At 60.0% G+C, this 19,166-nt stretch overlaps 2 protein-coding genes across 2 annotated transcripts; both read left to right on the top strand.

Moving 5' to 3' along the window:
* Positions 1-1,323: 1,323 nt before the first annotated feature.
* TUFT1 (tuftelin 1) lies at positions 1,324-11,407 on the top strand. The gene is made up of 14 exons (XM_082298563.1): positions 1,324-1,368; positions 2,886-2,993; positions 3,776-3,844; positions 4,653-4,754; positions 5,263-5,337; positions 5,646-5,753; positions 6,209-6,280; positions 6,797-6,883; positions 8,252-8,380; positions 9,222-9,316; positions 9,821-9,926; positions 10,014-10,097; positions 10,745-10,845; positions 11,233-11,407. Exons 1-14 carry the CDS (start codon positions 1,327-1,329, stop codon positions 11,285-11,287), a joined length of 1,233 nt encoding a protein of 410 aa, XP_082154689.1. The 5' UTR covers positions 1,324-1,326; the 3' UTR covers positions 11,288-11,407.
* Positions 11,408-12,843: 1,436 nt separating this feature from the next.
* Positions 12,844-18,430, top strand: LOC309583114 (cilia- and flagella-associated protein 45-like; the record flags this gene model as incomplete). Its single annotated transcript, XM_082298640.1, has 13 exons — positions 12,844-13,047; positions 13,420-13,547; positions 13,961-14,102; positions 14,495-14,617; positions 14,714-14,841; positions 15,007-15,145; positions 15,688-15,866; positions 16,153-16,282; positions 16,633-16,779; positions 16,839-16,982; positions 17,678-17,871; positions 18,052-18,276; positions 18,352-18,430. The coding sequence occupies 13 exons, from the start codon at positions 12,844-12,846 to the stop codon at positions 18,428-18,430; spliced, it is 1,962 nt and encodes a 653-aa protein (XP_082154766.1).
* Between the last annotated feature and the right edge of the window lie 736 nt (positions 18,431-19,166).

The following is a 19,166-nucleotide window of genomic DNA, read 5'->3' as shown; positions in this document are numbered from 1 at the left end:
TCGGGAATTCTCGGGGGGAATGCTTGGGAATTCTCGGTGGGAATTCCCAGGGATTCCTGCGGTCAATGCCCGGGAATTCTGGGTGGGAACTCTTGGTCGCTCCTGTCCCCTGTGGTCACCTCTGGCCATGTCCCCCCTGTGGTCACCGCCCAGGGAGGGCCGTGCCCGGTGCCCCCGCCGGTGCCACCCCCGGTGTCCCCCGGTGTCCCCGCCCCGGAAGGGCCGTGCCCGGTGCCCTCCCCCGGCCCGGGCGCGTCCCCGGAGGTGCCCCCGGACCGGCCCGGCCGGTCCCGCCCCGGCTGCTCCCCGGTGCCCGCGCTGTCCCCGCGCTGTCCCCGCGCTGTCCCCCCCCCCCCCCGTGCCTCAGTTTCCCTCGAGCTTTGGGGACATCCCGGGGACAGCGCGGCCCGGAATTCCCAGTCCCTGAAATTCCCTGGAATTCCGCTCTCCCGACCCCGCCGGGGATGTCCCCAAGGTGTCCCCAAGGTGTCCCCAAGGCGCGCTGAGCTCACGGCACGGGAATGTCGCAGCTGGGACACACCCGGGCAGTGCCACCCCCGGGCGGGCGGGGACACTGCGGTGGCACGGCCGGGGCTGCCAGCGCTTGGCGCGGCTTCGGCACGGCCGGGCGCGGCTTTGATGTGGCTTGGCACGGCTTTGGTGCGGCTTGGCACGGCTCTGGGGACACGCCCGGGCTGGGCCGGGCACGGCTTTGGCCCGGCCAGGGCGGGGCTTTGGCACAGTTTTGGCACAGTTTGGTCCGAATTTTTGGGGGGCACAGTTTTGGCACGATTTTGCCACAGTTTTGCCCCAGTTTTTGCAGTTTTTTGACAGATTCTGCCCGGCTTTGGCACGATTCTGATTGTCCCTATTTCTTGGCCCAGTTCAGGGTTAGCTTTGACTCGCTTTCTTCCCAGTTTTATCCCAAATTTCTTGGCCCAGTTTTTGCCCAGTTTTATCCCAGTTTTGCCACAGCTTTTTCACGCTTTCACCCCACTTTCTCCCAACGCTTTTATCCCACTTTCCCCCCACTTTTTCCCGGTTTTCCCCCATTTCCCCCCTCCTTTGGGGGCGTGACCAGGTGGGCATGACAAAAAAAATGGGCTGGGTGGTGGGCGTGGCCTAAGGGGGTGTGGTCGATATGGGCGTGGCCAAAACAGCCGTGACGGTATGTGGGCGTGGCCTCCGGTGGGCGTGGCCCTCAGTGGGCATGGTCCTCGGTGGGCGTGGCCCTAGGTGGGCGTGGCTCTCGGTGGGCGTGGCCTCGGTGGGCGTGGCCCCGCGCTCAGGTGAGGCGGGCGCGGCCCCGGCAGTCGCGGCGGGGCCATGAACGGGCTCCAGGGCTGGGCCGCGCTCCTCGAGACCCCGGTGAGACCCCCCCGGATTCCCCCCCCCCCCCCCCGAATTCCCGGATCCCTTCCCCAAATTCCCCGGATCCCTGCCCCAGTTCCCGGATCCTTCCCCAAAATCCCCTGGACCCCTCCCCAAAATCTCGCCGGGCCTCTCCTTCCCCCCCTTCCCGGAACTCCCGGGGTGTTCCCGCCCTCCTGGGAGGAGTTTCGGGGGGTCCCAAACCCCTTTGGGATTCCCGGGACCCCTCCCCAAATTCCCGGATCCTTCCCCAAATTCCCCCGATCGCTTCTCAAATTCCCGATCCCCTCCCCAAAATCCCCGGGCCTCTCCTTTCCCCCATTCCCGGAATTCCCGGGATCTTTCCCCTTCCCGGGACAACCTTCGGGGGATCCCAAATCCCTTTTTCCTTTGAGGGGGGGGGGGCCATATTCCAACCCCGACCCCATCCCGGGATTTTCGGGGGCTTCCCGGCCCCTTCAAGCGCCCCAAATCCCGGGATTTTGGGATCCCCCCATGCAAATCCCGGGAATCTCTCCCAGCTCGATCCCAAAAATCCCAACCTCCCCCCGGCCCGCCGGAGCCGCTCCCAAAATCCCGGTTTTTTCGGGAACAACGAACCCCTGGAGCGGCTCCGGGGGGCGCGGCCATCCCGGAGTTTTCCAGCTGGGGTTTGAGGAGTTTTCCCCGAGTTTTTTCCCCCTTTTCCCGGTTTTCCCAGCCGGGCCTTGGGCGGGGCTGGCGCCTTCCCAAAAATCCGGCCCCGCGCCTTCCCGGCGCCCCAAATCCCGGGAAAAGGGGGTTTTGGGGCCACAAATCCCAACGATTCGGGTTTTTTTATGGATTTGGGAAGCTCTGGGACTTCTCCCGGGATTCCAGGCCGATTTTCCCGGTTTCCCGAGGATTTGGGGGTGACTCAGCTCCTCCCGAAGGAAATTCCTCATTCCCGGCTGCTTTTCCAGCCTTATAAGGAGCGGTTCGGGATAATGGGTGGATAAAGGCGCTTCCAAGGGCCGGAAATTCCCGAAATTCCCCAAATTCCCCAAATTCCCGGGGTTTAAAACCCCCGGGGGCTCGGGTCAGGCCCGTTCCAGGCGGGGAGAGAATTCCCAAAGGTTGCAAAACACCGGGAATCTCCCTCTGGAATTCCAGGATGGGGTTGGGATTTTGGGATTCCCTCCCCTGGAATTTTTGGGATTCCGTCTCCCTCCAGCCGAGCTTTATCCCAAAAATCGTTTGGAATGCTGGAAGAAATGGAGGAAAACATTGGAAAATCGGCTTTGGAATTCCAGGAATTCTGGGAATCCCATCCAGCCTCGTTCCCGTGGGATCCAGCTCCTCTTTGGGATATTTGGGACCTCCAGGATTTCGGGAATGCTTGGAGCTGGGAAAAATTTCCCAGTTAATTCCCAAAATTCCCATTTCCCAGTTAATTCCCAAGAAAATTCCCCATGGGCTGGGCTGGAAAAGCTCCTTGGGATGAGAATTTGGGAATTTCGTGATTTTTCCCGTTCAAGGCGGATTTTTCCCAGCAGGAGCCGAGCATGAGGCGCCCCACGGAATTCCCGGAATTCCCCATCCCAGAGAACTCCCCGACTTCCCTGGAAAATTCCGGAGGTCCCAAATCTGCCTGGAATCCAGAGGTGAGTCTGGGAATTTTTTCCCAAAACTGTGGAAACTTTTGGAAAATCCCCCCAAAAAAATCCGAATCCGGCGTCGCTTTTCCTTCCCTTCGTCCATCCCAACCCTGCTGGAGAAAACCAGGAAGGGTTGGATTTATCCCGGATTTATCCTGGATTTATCCTGGGTTTATCCCGGATTTTTCCCCAGTTTTCTTCCCCAATTTATTCCGGAATTATCCCAGATTTATCTTGGATTCATTCCCACATTTATCCCGGATTCATCCTGGATTTTCTTGGATTTTTCCCTGATTTCTCCCGGATTTTCCCCTGGATTTATCCTGGGTTCATCCCGGGTTTATCCCATGTTTTTCCTATATTTTTCCTGGATTTTTCCTGGATTTTTCCCTCGTTTCTCCTGGATTTCTCCCGGATCGATTTTAGGGCGGCCTCAAATTAAACTGAAATTTCCAATAAACCTCAAACTTCAGCCTAAACCTCGGGATTTTCAGGGCGGCCTAAAATTAAACTTGGCATCAAATTTAAAATTCAACATTCAAATTAAGCTTAAACCCAAACTTAAACCTCGAATCAAACTGAAATTTAAACTTAAACCCAAATTAAATTTAAGCTTAGAATTAAGCTTAAAATTCCACTTAAAATTAAATTTAAAACTCGGAGTCAAACCTGGAATTAAACTTAAACTCAGTCTTGGGACTCAACCCTGCCCAAGGCCACCCCGGAAATCGAGGTTTTAGTTAAACTTTAACCTAAAAGCTGAACTTTAAGCCCGGTTTAACCCTCAGGAGGCCGGGCCGGTGCTGAGGCTGCGCCTGCCCAGAGACCCCCCCGGGGAGCCACGGCCCAAGCAGAAGGTGCGGAAAAACGGGAATTCTGGGGGGAAAAACGGGAATTCTGGGGGGAAAAACGGGAATTCTGGGGTCATTCTGGGAATTCTGGGAGAAAAACAGGAATTCTGGGGGGAAAAACGGGAATTCTGGGGTCATTCTGGGAATTCTGGGAGAAAAACAGGAATTCTGGGGGGGAAAATGGGAATTCTGGGAGAAAAACAGGAATTCTGGGGGGAAAAATGGGAATTCTGGGAGAAAAACAGGAATTCTGGGGGGGAAAATGGGAATTCTGGGGGGGAAAATGGGAATTCTGGGAGAAAAACAGGAATTCTGGGGGGGAAACGGGAATTCTGGGGGGGGAAACGGGAATTCTGGGGGGAAAATGGGAATTCTGGGGTCATTCTGGGAATTCTGGGGGGAAAAACAGGAATTCAGGGGGGAAATTTGGGGTTCTGGGGTGAAAAACTGGGAATCTAGGAGGGGAATGTGGGAATTTTGGGTGAAAATCTGGGAATCTGGGGGGAAGTTTGAGGGGTTTTGGGGGGAAAACGGGAATTTTGGGGTGCAAATCAGGGATTTGGGTAAAAATCCGGGATTTTGGGGTGAAAATCTGGGATTTTGTGAGAAAATCCAGGAATTTTGGGACAGGGAATGGGAATGGGGCTTTTCCCCATCTTATCCCCAGCAGGAGATGACTGAAAATCCTGGAATTTTGCCTGAAAATCCGGGATTTTCGGGACAATCCCAGTGGAGCCGCCGCAGCTGGGGGGCAAATCCCCGTTCCCAGCTTTTCCTGGGAATTCCTTCCCCAAACCTCCGTGTCTTCCCGCAGCCGGTGGGCAGAGCCTTCGCCATGGTGGCCAAGAGATCCGACGGGAATTCCTTGGCCTCGGAATGCGTCAAATCCAACGAGGGAGACGAGGAGATCATCAAGGTGCCCCAATCCCACAGCTCGGGGGCTTTGGGGTCGTTCCGGGGGGAAAAGGGGGGGAAAAGTTCCCCGGGGTTGTTGGGGATTTTTCCCCTGAATTCCCACCAAAATTCCTCTGAAATTCCCCCAGATTCCCGGAAAATTCCGCGGGGCTGCTTGGGAAGAGGAGGGGGCGGCTCAGGGGGCTTTCCCTGGGTTTGGGGGGTGGATTTGAGGGAAGAAATGGGGATTTTGGGGAGTTCCAGCTTGAGTTTTTTGGGATCCCGTTTGGATTTGGGGGAATTCCTTGTGGGTGTTGAGGGAATTCCATGAGGATTTTTAGGGAATCCTCTCCTTGGGAGCAGCACAGGCAGAGAAACCCCTCCCAAAAAAACCCTGGAAAAGTCAAATTTAACGGGAAAAATTGGGGACAAAGAATCCCAGGAAGTCTTGGGAAGCCTCCCCCTCCCCCCCGGATCCTTCAGCATTCCCAGATGGATTTGGGACATTCCCAATCCCGATCCCATTCCAGGTTTATCTCAAGGCTCGCGCCGACCACGAGGAGCCCGTGACCCAACTCAAGAGCGAAGTCCGGCACATCCAGGAGGTGAAATTCCCAAAATTCCCCCGAATTTCCCTAAAATCCCCCCGATTTCCCACAAATTTCCATGAATTCCCCAAAATTCCCCCAAGTTCTGCTTTTTTTCCGTTTTTATTTTCATTTGTTTTCATTGAATTTGGGTTTTTTTTCCATTTTTATTTGGATTTGTTTCCGTTTGTTCCCATTCCCTTCCCGCCCCTTTATCCCAGGAATTCCCTTGGAATTCCCCAATCCCAGAAAACCCCGAATTTTCCTCTTTTTTTTCCCCCTTTCCTGCCCAAATCCCAAAAAAATTCTTTCCCCTTTTTTCCCAGGCCGGAAGCGCCCTCAAAAAACTCCGGGAAGATTTGAGCACCAAACTCCAGACCCAGACGGAATTCCGGGAACTTCGGGAATTCCGGGAATTCCAGGAGCACTCAGAGGTACAAAATTTGGGAATTACCCAAAAAACCCCACGGAATTTCCCCCTGGAAAAACCACTCCAGAGGGGATTTTGGGGTGGAAAAGGAGGAAATTCCCATTTTTTTGGAGGGAAAAAGAGGAAAATTCCAACGGGGGGGAAATGGGAAAATTTGGGATTTTCTGGAGGAGTTTTGTGGCTCCCAGGGATGATCCTGGAATTTGTTAGTTGTTCCTTTGTCGAAATTCCTGGATTTTGCCCCGAACTGGGAAGTGGGAGCACGTCCTGGGAATTCAGTGGGGAAAACAGGGAATAAATCCTCTGGAATTCGGGAAGTGGGAGCACATCCCCGGCTTTAAAAGTCCTGGGAAAAATGGGAATAAATCAGATTCAATTTGGGCAAAGGGGAGCACGTCCTGGGAACTGCAAAAATTGGGGATCAATCCCGAGGTTTTCCGCTCTTCCCTCGGATTCCAGGTGGTGCTGGAGAAGCGGAACGGGAGCTGCTCCTGCCCCGAGCGGCTCCGGGCGGAATCCCGGGAGGATCCGGTAGGGAGCCGAAAATTCCGGAATTTTCGGGGATGGGATTCAGGTCTGGGTGAAAAAAGCTTCAAAAAGGCCTTTCCCAACCCAAAGCCTGCACGGTTTTTGGGAATATTTGGGATCGATTTGGGAATTTTTTGTGTTTTCCTCCGGATTTTGAGGTGTGATCCAAAGGGAAATTCCAGGTTTTAATTTGGGAATGGGTCGGGAATGGGCGCAGCTCCATTTTCATCTAAAAATCCAAATTCTGGGAATTTTCGACCTCTTGGAAAACCCAAAATTTTGGGGTTTTTTTGGGACCCCTCGCGAAGAATCCGAGGGGTTTTTGAGGAACGGGGGGAAATGGGAATTTCGGGATAAATTTCTCTTCTCTGGGTGGGGAAAACGGTGGAATTTTTGAGGGGGGGGGGGGGGGAAGGACTTTTTTGGGATAATTTGGGGCGGGATTTGGGGAATTTTTGGGGGGGGTCACGCCCTCCGTGCTGGGGGGGACATTTGGGAGCCTGGGGACGCTCCCGGCAGGAGGACGCGGAGGACGCGGCCCAGAGGCTCCTCCGGAGGCTCCAGGAGGCGGAAAAGCGGCACCAGCTGGAGAGGAAAACCTTCGAGGTGACGGCCCCGCCGAGAACCGGGAATTCTGCCCCAATCTGGGAATTCTGCCCCAATCTGGGAATTCTGCCCCAATCTGGGAATTTTACGGGGGGGATTTTTGCCCGAATTTGTGAATTTTTTGAAGGAGTTTTGTCCCAGTTTGGGAATTTTTTGCTGTTTTCCAGAGTCTGGAGGGTTAATTGGCCCCTCCCATGATTAATTGGCCCCTTTTGGGATTAATTGGCCCTTCCCGGTTGTTTTTTTGGGATCCCGGATGGGCAGGGCCCGGCTGCGTCACCCCAGGGTGACACCGCTGTCCCCACCCTGTCCTGCAGCCCCAACCGGTCCTGGTGGCCCTGAGGTGGCCGTGGAGTGGCCCTGAGGTGGCCCGGGGGTGGCCGTGGGGTGGCCCTGGGGTGACTCTGGGGTGGCCCTGAGGTGGCACTGGGGTGGCCCTGGGGTGACCGGGGGTGGCCGTGGGGTGGCCCTGAGGTGGCCCGGGGGTGGCCGTGGGGTGACTGGGGTGGCCCTGAGGTGGCTCTCAGGTGACTCTGAGGTGACACTGGGGTGGCCCTGGGGTGGCCGTGGAGTGGCCTGAGGTGGCCCTGAGGTGGCCCAGGGGTGGCCCGGGGGTGACCGGGGGTGGCCCGGGGGTGGCCCTGAGGTGGCCCGGGGGTGGCCCGGGGGTGACCGGGGGTGGCCCTGAGGTGGCCCGGGGGTGACCGGGGGTGGCCCGGGGGTGGCTGTCCCTCGGGAAGGGGTGACAGAGCGGGGTGTCCGTCCCCGTGCCCTGGGGACAGCGGGAATTGGGGGGGTTTGGTGGCGTTTGGAGACTTTGGTCACCCGGGGGGTCCGTGTGGCTCTGAAGGGAGCCCTGGGGCCACCTCTGCACCCCTGCGACGGTGCCGGAGGCCTGGGGCCGGTGGCTGAGGCCGTTCCTGGGGCCGAGTGGCCCCTCCTGGCACAGGTGGCCCCTCCTGGCTCCTCCTGGCTCCTCCTGGCCCCCTCTGGCCCCTCCTGGCCCCCTCTGGCCCCTGAGCCGCTGCTGAGGGTGGCCGAGGCCGTTCCCTTGGCCAGGTGACCCCTCCTTGTCCCCTCCGAGCTCCCAGACCCCTCCCAGTTCCCGTCACCACCCCCAAAGCGCTTCCCGGTGCCATCCCACGGGCCGGGCGATCCCAGAAGATCCCAAAAAACCCCCCTGGAACTTTCCCTGGAGCCCCAGGATCTCCTTTTCCCGCAGAATTCACCTCTCATCCCTCCGAAATCAGGGAATCTTCTGAGGGATTTTTTTTCCCTCGGGGGTTTTTGAGGGATCTCCAGGAGGATCCTCCTGCCCCTGGAATGTCACCCGGGATCCAAGGAAAGCCATTCCCGGTGTTTTTCCAGAGGACGGTGGCGCGGTACCAGGAGGAAGTGGAGCGGGCGGGATCGGCCCTGCGGAGAGCGGAGAAGGACGCGGCCGAGAAGGAGATGGAGGTGGAGGAGCTCCAGAGGCTCCTGGCCAGCATGGAAAAGGTGCCGCGGGATCGGGATGAGCGGATTCGGGATGGGGAATTGGCCCCGGGAACCGGGAGAGCCCCCAGGGGTTGAATTCCCAACCAGGGAATTTCCTGGAATGGTCAAAACGGGATTTTCCCAGGTGCGGAAGAGCGTCCCTGGGAGTGCTCCCGGGAAACTCCCACAATTCCCAGCCTCGTTTTGTTAATTTTTTAAGGGATTTTGGGATAATTGGGATTAAGGTCGGAGCCAGAGGAACCCAGAAATGTTGGGAAAATGAGGACGGAGGGATCTGGGTGGATTTTAGGGAAAGGTTCCTGATCCAGAGGGTGGCACCGGGACAGGGGGGTTTGTGGGGTGTCCATCGATCCCAGGAGCTGGGATTGGGGATCCCAAAGTTGGGATGGGGGATCAAAATTTGGATTTAATTATTGAAATGTTGGGATTGATGACCGGAAGTTTGGGATTCATGACCAAAAGTTGGGATTGAGGACCTAAAGTTTGGGATTGATGATCTAAAAGTTGGGGTTGATGATGTGAAGTTTGGGATTGATGACCCGAGGCTGGATTTGACCATCCCACAGCGTTGCTCCTCCCTTCACAATTCCCTGATTTTATCCCTTTTCCATCTCGGGATTCCCGTGTTGGCTCCGGGGCCGCATTCCCGACCGCATTCCCGACAGCGGGATCGCCGTATCCTAGGGGAGGAAAAACTGGGATAATCCTTTGGCCTCCTCTGTCCGTCCAACCCCAATTTATCCCCGTGGAAATCCCTCCAGGGGCAATTCCCAATATCCCAACTCATTCCCAATATCCCAACTCATTCCCGACCCCAATCCAAGCCCGAATTCCGCCGCAGGAGCACCGGAATTTGCTGGCGCGGATGGAAGCGGGAGAAGCCGAGCTGGAGCGGCTCCGGAAGGTGGAAGGGGACAAAGTGGCCCAACAGGACCGGTGAGAATCCGGGAATTCCGCCAGCCAAATTCCTGGGAAGGGCGTGCCGGGCTCTTCCTCCCTCCACCCCGGGGATGATTCATCCCGAAAATGTTCTCGGAGATCTCTGGAGGGCGCTGGGAGCCTTCGGGCTGTCCGATTGTCCCGGGGGATCATCGGGAATGGCGTTGTTCCAGGAAGGCCGGGGGTTGTGGCCTGGCTCTTCCCGGGGCCTCGCGGTGTTCCGGGATTCGGGAATCCTGCTGGGAAGGGGATTCGTGGCTCCCGTTCCTCGTTGTCCAGAAAAACCCCGAGACCTGGCAAGAAAAAGCTGCGATTTGGGGCATTCCTGGCATTTCTGGGTGGGCATTCCCGGCTTTTCTGGGGTGCACATTCCCCTTTTTTTGGGGGTGAGCATTCCCGGGGATTTTTTCGAGCGGGAATTCCGGGGTTTTTTTCTTTCGAGGTGGGCTCTCCCATTTTTTGGGGGGACCATTCCCGGACTTTTTCCCGCTGTTTTCCCAGCTCAGCCCAGCTGGAAAAGGAGGTGGCTGCGCTCCGGGAGAAGATCCATCACCTGGACGACATGCTCAAGAGCCAGCAGCGGAAAGTCCGGCAGATGATCGAGCAGGTGACGGGAAACACGAGGAAAAATCCAGGAAAAGCCGGATGGGAATTCCCAAAACCATCCCAATTTATCCCAATTCCTCCGTTGCAGCTCCAGAATTCCAAGACGGTGATCCAGGCCAAGGACGCGGCGATCCAGGAGCTGAAGGAAAGGGTTTCCTACCTGGAAGCGGAGGTGGGGCCTGGAATTTTGTGGGGTGGGGTCTGAGCTTGGATCTTCTGGGATAGGTGGGATTGGTTTGGGAATGTCGGGATTGTGGCTGGGAGCCTCGTGGAGGTGGTTGGGGCAGCGGGAAGGGGGGAAAAGGGGTGGGAAATGGGGTGGGAGAAGGAGCGGGAAAAGCTGCCCTCCGAGTCCCGTGCTGGGCATTCCAGGGTGGTTTTTCCAAGGAAATGGAGCAGCTGGGAATTCCCAGCTGAGCCCAAAATCATCTCCCGAAGGCATCTTTTGGGAGCAGGAAGGTGGAAAAGTGTGGGGACAACGATGGATTCCAGCCCCGCCGGGGCCGCCCGCGTCCCCAGCGCCACTTCCACACTTTTGTTTGGGACAACGCCCAGGGTGACGCCTCCAAACCTCCCTGGGCGGCTCCTTCCAGGGATTTCGAGAGGGAAAAGTCCCCCTGAGCCTCATTTCTCCTGGGATGAACCCCTCAAATCCCACAGGAATTCCCCACACCCTTCCCTGCTTCCCCAGCCCCATTCCCACGCTCAGAATTCTCCCAAACCCCAAAAATTCCGGTTCCGAGCACGGAGGGACAACCCCAACCCCGCTCCCGAGGGCTGGAAATTCCCTCCCTGATCCCAAATCCCTGCTTTTCCCAGAACCTGGAGATGCACGACCGGATCGAGCACCTGATCGAGCAGCAAGTGAGCCGGGGCGGGCTCAGCGCCCGGGCGCGCTCCAAGTCGGAATACGTCAGCAGGTCGGTCGGGAATGCCGGGATCCGGCCCTGGGAATGCCGGGATCCGGCCCCAGGAACGCCGGGATCCGGCCCCGGAGCAGGGCCTCGGACGGGCAGGGAGGAGGGGATGCATTTGGGAATGGGGTTGTGGAAGCGGGGGAGGTGTTTGGGATTTGGGGATGGGGCTGGGTTTGGGGATCGGCGTCTGGATTTGGGAATGCAGTTTTGGATTCAGGGATACTCCTGGAAACACCCCCCTGATTTTTCCATGTCCTTCCCTCCTCCAGCAGATCCCAAATCCCTCCCACGGGAACTTTTAGGGACCCAGTGCCCAACCAGATCTCCCCAGGACCCTTTTCCATGGTTTTTTCCCACTGAAAAATTCCCTTTTTGGTTTCCCTTTCCCAGCAAACGCCTCCCGGGCCCGAAGCCGCTGCCCCTGATCCGAGTGGTGGAAACCTGAATCCCAGGATCTGGGCCCAGCCGGATCCTTCCCCTTTGGAATGGTTTGACTGGAATTCCCTGCTGGACTCGCAGCCCTTCCTGAGGGAAGAGGTTTGGGATCGCCCAGGGCGGGATCCCGGCGCAGATTCCGGGCTGGAATCGGGAATTTTCCCCCTCTGCAGCGTGGCTGAGGCGATTTTCCAGCCGGATCTCTCAATTCCCACTCGTCCCGGGTGGCCAGTGTGGCTTCCAGAGGGTTTTCCCAACCGGATTCGACACAGATTCAGGATTTCACCTTTTTTTGGAAGTTTTTCCAAATCAAAATCTGAAGATTCCACCCTTTTCCCAAAGAAAAATTCCTCCTTCCCGCAGCAAAGAGCTGGGAGCCGCCACCTCCGACCTCCAGCACCATCCCTGGACTTGGAAAATCCTCACCCAGCTCCAAAGATTCCATGTTTTCCCTCAGAATTCCCTGCTTTTCCCCCGAATTATACCCGGCACAGGCGTCGCGTCGGAATCCCGCGATTTTGGGTTTTGTTCCCTGTATTTATTTCCATAAATTATCGGCGTCTCCCGGCGAGGCGGGGACGGGCACAGGCTGGAATTCCCGGGAGTGCTGGCCCAGGACTGCCCAACCCCACGTTTGACCCGGGAGACACCAACCGGGATCCCTCCGGATTCCCTTGGAATTTTTTATTCCCGGTTTTCATATAAAAAACCAATTCCGTCTGCTTTAATCCCTGCTGGCTGTGGTTGGTTGGAAAGATTGGGAATTTGGGGGTTTTTTCCAGCTTTTTTTTTGGGGTCTTTTGGGGTCTTTCCAGGTCCTGATTCCATGGGAACGGGATCAGGCTGTGTCCCGACACTCCGGGATTGGGAATTTTCCTGTTCCCAGAACCTGGGTGGGTGGGAGGTGACCGGGATTTGGGTGGGATTTTGGGGATCTTGGATCCACCTCTGGATCCCCAAAATTCCTCTCCAAAGGGTCTGGACCCCCGGGATCCACGGATTCCCTGGGAGTGAGGCCTGGGGACACCCGCGACCGTCGGGAATGACCAAGAGAGAGAAACAGAAAAACATAGAAAAAGGGAAAAAAAATAGAGAAAAAGAAAAAGAAAGTCAGGAGTAATTAGAGAAAGAGAGAAAAATGGAGAAAGACAGAAAAAAAGAGAAAGAAAATAGAGAGGAAAAGGGAAAAAGACCCAAGAAAGACGGAAAAAAAGAAAAAAAGAAAAAGGGGAGGGGTCTCCGCTGCCCGGGCATCCCCTCAAGGGGGGCCCTCTCCCCTTTTCCCTCCCGTTCCCACCCCTCGGATTTTGCCCTTCCCGGCCCCCGCGGGCACCGGGGGCGTTGGGGGCGTTGGGGCCGGTGCCGCTCGCGCGGGGCGGTTGCGGCCGCTCCGGCCCCGGAGCCGCCGCCGGTCCGGTCCCCGCTCACAGCCCCGGAGCCGCCGCCGGTCCGGTCCCCGCTCACAGCTCCGGGGCCGCCGCCGGGCCGGTCCCCGCTCACAGCCCCGGGGCCGCCGCCGGTCCGGTCCCCGCTCACAGCCCCGGTCGCGACACCCGCGACCCCGCGATGGCCGCACGCGACAGCGACCCCGGCCCGGGATCCCCCGCCCGCGATCCCGGGCACAGCCCGGGGTCCCCTCGCCCTCCTGGGGACGCCGCCCCGGGGTTCCTCGGCCCCAACCCCGCCGCTCCCCCCCGGCCGCCCCAGGGCCGGGCCCGGCGGAGGCTCCGGAGCCGCTCCGGGGATCAGACGCCGCTCGGGGAGCGCCGGGTGCGGGGCTTTGGGCACCGGGGGCACCGCGGGGCACCGGGCAGGGCGGGAGCGGGCGTGGGGTGGGGCCGAGGACCCCCCCGGCCGCCCCCGGCTCCGTCCCGGGGCTCTCACAGGGAGGGGACAGATCCTGGTGGCCACAGGGAGGGGACAGGGCCAGCCCTCGGTGGCCGCGCTGCTGCTGGAGCTGGAGCTGAGGCTCCGCGGGCCCCTGAGCCCCCCTTCCCACAGCAACCCCCGGCTTTGGGAAATTTTGGGGGTTTGGGGGGACTTTGGGGTGGTTTGGGGGACTTTGGGGTGGTTTGGGAGAATTTAGGGAGGGTTGGGGTGATCTGGGGGGAATTTGGGGGCTCACCCCATCCTTTCCCGCAGCCCTCGGGCCCCTCCAGCCCCATCGTGATGCTCCGGGATGTGAGGAGCGCCCCGGGACCGCTGCCCTCGCTCCGGGACAAACCCAAAACCATCCGGGTCATCAGCAAGGACATGGTCCGGGAGCTCATGTGAGGCTGGGCCGAGCCCTGCGGGGATTTGGAGACCCTGCGGGATTTGGGGACCCTGCGGGATCTGGGGACCCAGGGGTGTCACTGCGCTGTCCCAGAATCTCCAGGATCGAGGATGTCTGGTGGAAACAGGGTGAAATAGCCCCAAAATGTCCCCAGATGAGTCAGGCTGGGCTGAAATTCTTTCAGCATTTGTATTTTGGGGTGCAAAAAAAACCCTCCCGGGGTTTTCCAGGAGTTCCTGGGATCCTAAATCCCATCCGGGTGCCACTTTTCCCCCTTTTTTCCCCTTCCTGCCCACCCCAAATCGGGTCTCCCAGCTCTTCCTGGGGTGACTTGGTGGCCGAGTGGGCACCTCAGGTGGCACCGGGAGCTGTCCCCGTGCCCCTGACCCCTGTCCTTGTCCCCACCAGAATTCCCAGGGACAGGGCCCCGGCCTCTCTCATCATCGGGAAAAAGGATTTTGAGCGGATCCAGGAATCCGCTCGGCCCCTGCCCCAGGAGGAGCGTGGGGAGCGCCTGAGGACCCTCAAATCCCGGCAGGACGCGGCTTTCGTGGGCATCTCCCGCTTTTCCTGATCCCCCTTTTCCCGCTCCCCGCTTGTCCCCAGGGGTGGTGGCTTCCCCCAGGGGATCCCCGCTTTGTCCCCCACCTTTTGAGGCTCCAGGGCGGGCTGGGGAGGATCCCTGGAATCATCCCTAGCGATGCCACGGGTCCAAGGGCCCGGGGTGTGTGCCCGGGGGTGCGGGAAGGGGTGACTTGGCTGTGCCAGGGTCCCAGGAGTCCCTCGCGTCCCCTGTCTGTGCCAGGGCCACAGGATCCCGTGGTGTCCCCGGTCCCGGGATGCCGCGGTGTCCCCACCCCACGCCGGGAATGAGCCGCGCGGGTCCCCGGGAATGTCCCTGGGAATGTCCCCGGGACTGGGCAGCGCTCGCTGTCCCCGCAGGAGTCCCTGCGGAAGGTCCGGAGCGCGGAGCTCAGAAGGGCCGAGCTGCAGGACAGGGGGGACCCGAGGAGTGACCGCGAGGAGGAGAAGGAGAAGCCGGAGCGGCCGCAGCGGGCGAGGAAGGTGAGGCCGGGCTGGGAGGGATTTGGGGGGATTTTGGGAGCATTTTGTGGGGGGATCTGGGGAATTTTGGGGTCTCCACTCTGTCCTTTCCCGCAGCCCTCGGGCCCCTCCAGCTCCATCGTGATGCTCCGGGATGTGAGGAGCGCCCCGGGACCGCTGCCCTCGCTCCGGGACAAACCCAAAACCATCCGGGTCATCAGCAAGGACATGGTCCGGGAGCTCATGTGAGGCTGGGCCGAGCCCTGCGGGGATCTGGGGACCCAGGAAGGAATTGGGGACTCAGGGGGAATTGGGGACTCAGGATAATTGGCCACCCAGGTGGGATTTGGGGATGCAGGGGACACTGGGAGCTGTCCCCGTGCCCCTGACCCCTGTCCTTGTCCCCCCAGAATTCCCCGGGAGAGGCCCCCAGCCTCTCTCATCATTGGGAAAAAGGATTTTGAGCGGATCCAGGAAGAGGCTCAGGGTCCGGTCCCGGAGCTCGCGGATCGGCTGAGGACCCTCAAATCCCGGCAGGACGCGGCTTTCGTGGGCATCTCTCGCTTTTCCTGCTTCTCCCGCTCCCACTTTTCCCACTCCCCCTTTTCCTGCTCCTCCTGTTTTTCCCACTCCCCGCATGTCCCCAGGGGTGGTGGCTTCCCCCAGGGTGTCCCCGCGTTGTCCCCAGCCTTTTGGGTCTCCAGGATCCCTGGAACTGTCCCCAGGGATGCCACCCTTCTGTGGGTGCCCGGGGCTGTGGGAAGGGGCACCCATGGCCGTGCCAGGGCCCCGGGAATGTCCCCGGGATTTTCCCCAGGATCCCCGGGAATGTCCCCGCAGGAGGCGCTGATCCAGGCCCGGAGCGAGGAGCAGAGGCGGGAGGAGCTGCGGGAGCCGAGGGACCGGAGGAGTGACCTGGAGCAGGAGATGGAGCAGGAAAAGCGGGAGCTGCTGGAGCGGGCGGCCGGGATGAGGCTGGAGCAGGAGGACGAGATGCGGGAGCTGAACTCGGTAGGGCCGGAGCGCTGCCCTTCTCCCTTTCCCTTTTCCCGCTCCCCTTCCCGGTGTCCCGACGCCCCGGTGTCCCGCAGCTGCTGCTGACCGCCAAGTGCAGCTCGATCCTGGACCATCAAGTGGCGGAGAAGCGGCTGGTCCATGAGGAGCTGGCGGCGGAGGAGCGGCGGCTGAACGGGATCATGGAAGCGGAGCGGGAGAAGGGGCTGGAGTTCCAGGAGGAGCTGGAGCGCCGCAGGAAGCAGGAGCTCATCAGGTGCGCGGCTCCATCTTCCCTTTCCCCTTTCCCTTTCCCTTTCCCCTTTTCCATTTCCCCTTTTCCCTTTCCCCTTTCCCCTTTTCCCTTCTATTCCCTTCTATTCCCTTCTATTCCCTTCTATTCCCTTCTATTCCCTTCTATTCCCTTCTATTCCCTTCTATTCCCTTCTTCTCCCTTCTTATCCTTTCTTTTCCCCTCTTTTCCCTTCTTCCTTTTCCCTTTTTTTTCCCCATTTCCCCTTCTTTTCCCTTCTTCCCTGCATTTTCCACTCCCGCATTCCCAGCACCAGGCTGGAGGTGCTCAGGCAGATGGAGCAGCACCGGGAGCAGCGGGCGCTGAGGGCTGAGCAGAAATTCCAGGAGGGCCGGAGGGTCCTGGAGCGCCTGGAGCAGATGAAGAGGGAGGATTGGGAGGTGCGAGATTCCAGGGGGAATTTGGGAAGGGGTTGGAAGGGTTGGATCGGCCACGACTGAGGCTGGGGACAGCGCGGGGCAGGATCGGGGCTCTTGTGACCTTGGGGACGTGGTGGCATCGCCGGGAGGGGACAAGGAGCCACCGTGGCCTGAGGGAGGAGGAGGAGGAGGAGGGAGGGGATCCCAGGGAATGGCAGATCCCAGAGATCCGGGGTCCCGGGGGTTGAAGGTCCTGAGGAGTGGGATCCCAAGGGATGGGGGTCCCAGGGCTTTGGGGTCCCAGGGAATGGGATTCCCCTGGGAACGGGGCGCTGGGCTGACGGGTCCGTGTCCCCGCGCGGTGTCCCCAGGCCTGGCAGCGGCAGCAGCGGCGCAAGCAGCAGCTCTGGGCCGAGATGAGGTGCGCGGACAGCGAGAACCGGCGGCTGCGGCAGCGCCAGAGGGACCGCGACCGGCGCGACGAGCAGCGGGCCCTGGAGGAGCAGCGGCTGAAGGGGGTGAGGGCAGGGGTTTGTCACCTCCCGGGGCCTGTCCCCCGCTGTGGCCCTGTCCCCAGCGGGTGGCCGTGTCCCCGGTGTCCCCGCAGGAGCGCGAGGCGGCGCTGGAGGCGGAACGGGCGCGGGTGCGGCGGGAGCGGCAGCGGGAGCTGGACCGGCTCCGGGACATGCAGGAGCGGGACCGGGGCTGGCAGGAGGCGCGGGTGGGTGGCACCGCCGCGGCGACAATGCCACCACCACCCCTGTCCCCAGCCCGGCAAAGGGCGCGGGGAATCTGTGCCCACCCCGGGGCTCTGTCCCCACCCCGGGACTCTGCCCCCGCGTCGGGGGATGTCCCGGAGCGGTGGCAGCAGGGACAGCGCCAGGGCCGGGCACTCCCAGAGCTGTCCCCAAGCGCAGCCTGGCACTGTCCCCAGGGCAGCCTGGCACTGTCCCCAGGGCAGCCTGTCGCTGTCCCCAGGGGGAGCCTGTCCCCGGTGTCCCCAGTGTCCCCCGCACTGTCCCCAGTGTCCCCGGCGCTGTCCCAGGTGTCCCCTATCGCTGTCCCAGGTGTCCCCTGTCGCTATCCTCGGTGTCCCCTGTGTCCCCTGCGTCCCCGGCGCTATCCCCGGTGTCCCCGGCGCTGTCCCCGGTGTCCCCTATCGCTGTCCCCGGTGTCCCCGGCGCTGTCCCCGCTGTCCCCTGTCGCTATCCCCAGTGTCCCCCGGCGCTGTCCCCGGTGTCCCCTGTCGCTGTCCCCGGTGACCCCCGGCGCTGTCCCCTGTCGCTATCCCCGCTGTCCCCGGTGTCCCCGGCGCTGTCCCCGCTGTCCCCGGCGCTGTCCCCGGTGTCCCCGGCGCTGTCCCCAGTGTCCCCGGTGTCCCCGGCGCTGTCCCCAGTGTCCCCGGTGTCCCCGCAGGACGCGCTGCGCACACAGCGCGCTCAGGAGGCGGCGGAACGCGCGTGGCGGCGCCGGGAGCTGGAGCGGGAGCGGCGCCGGGCGGGGCTGGCGCGGGAGCTGCAGCGCGGGCGCGGCGAGCAGGTGGCACTGCGGCGACAGCAGCTGGCACTGCACCTGGAGCAGGAGCGCCGCGACTTCCTCACCCTGCTCAGGTGGGGCGCGGGGTGGCACGGGGACAGCCGGGGGCAGCCCGGGGGCTGTGCCAGGCGTGGCGGTGTCCCGGAGCCGGGTGTGACCAGGTGGTGCCGGGGACGCCAGTGCCAGCCCGGGGGCTGTGCCAGGCGTGACCAGGGGACCGTGGCGACGTCCCCGTGCCACCCCCTGTCCCGCAGTGGCCACCAGGAGCAGCTGGCACGGGAGCAGCAGGAGCAGGAGCACCGGGAGCGGGCACGGCGGGAGCACGCCGAGGCGCTGCGGGGACAGATCCGCGAGCTGCGACAGCGGCGACAGCGCGACAGAGCCGCGGCCATCGAGGAGGGACAGCGACAGCTGCGCGAGGCGCGGGAGCGCTGCCAGCGCCTGGCACAGATCGGGCAGCAGAAGCTGCAGCGCCTCAGGTGCGGGTGCCGGCGGTGCCACCTCCGCTGTGGCCTCCCCCGTCACCTGTGTCACCTCCCCTGTCACCCCCGCAGGGACACCGGAGTGCCCGACAGATACTGTGCCCGCGTGGAGAGGAAAGCCTGGGCCACGGCCAGCGCTGCCGCCTCCTGATGCCACCCGGGCGCCACCGTGCCACCTCTTAATGCCAACCCTGCCGCCTCCTGATGCCAGCCCTATTCCCCAGGGATCTGGGCCTCTATTTCCCCTTTTTCATCCCTATTTTTAACCCGGTTTTTATCACTTTTCACCCGTTTTAATCTATTTTTAACCCCGTTTTTGAATCTGTATTTTAACCCGGTTTTAGCCATGTTTTAACCCAGTTTTCATCGATTTTTAATCCGATTTTTAATCTATTTTAACCCATTTTAATCTATGTTTTTAACCAATTTTTATCTGTTTTAACCCACTTTATCTCCATTTTAACCCATTTTCTCCCTATTTTTAACCCATTTCTGTCCCCATTTTCCCCATTTTATCCCTATTTTTAACCCCTTTTAACCCTTTTTTATCCCTATTTTAAACCCATTTTCTCGGTTTTATCCCTATTTTTAACCCATTTTTATCCCTATTTTAAACCCTTTTTTAACCCAAATCCCCCTCAATTTTGGGGTCATGGGGGAATCCCAAAACGGATCCAGCAGAAGCCGAAGCAACCCCAAAATTGGGAAAATGTCCCTGGAAAATTCGAATTCCTTCCATTTTTATTCTTAATTTTGTCCTTCCCGTTCATTTTTCATCCTGTTCCCTTTTCCGGGAGAATTTCCTCCCAAAATTCGGGATTTCTGGGGCCTCCCAAGGAGGGATTTTTAGGGGAAGCCCCAAACCGGAGAATCCCATTCCTAAATTT

This window comes from Coloeus monedula, assembly GCF_965178545.1.
Source record: "Coloeus monedula genome assembly, chromosome: 29".
NCBI lineage: Eukaryota > Metazoa > Chordata > Aves > Passeriformes > Corvidae > Coloeus > Coloeus monedula.
The sequence above is the reverse complement of the archived record's forward strand: the minus strand, read 5'-3'. Positions and strand labels throughout refer to the sequence as shown.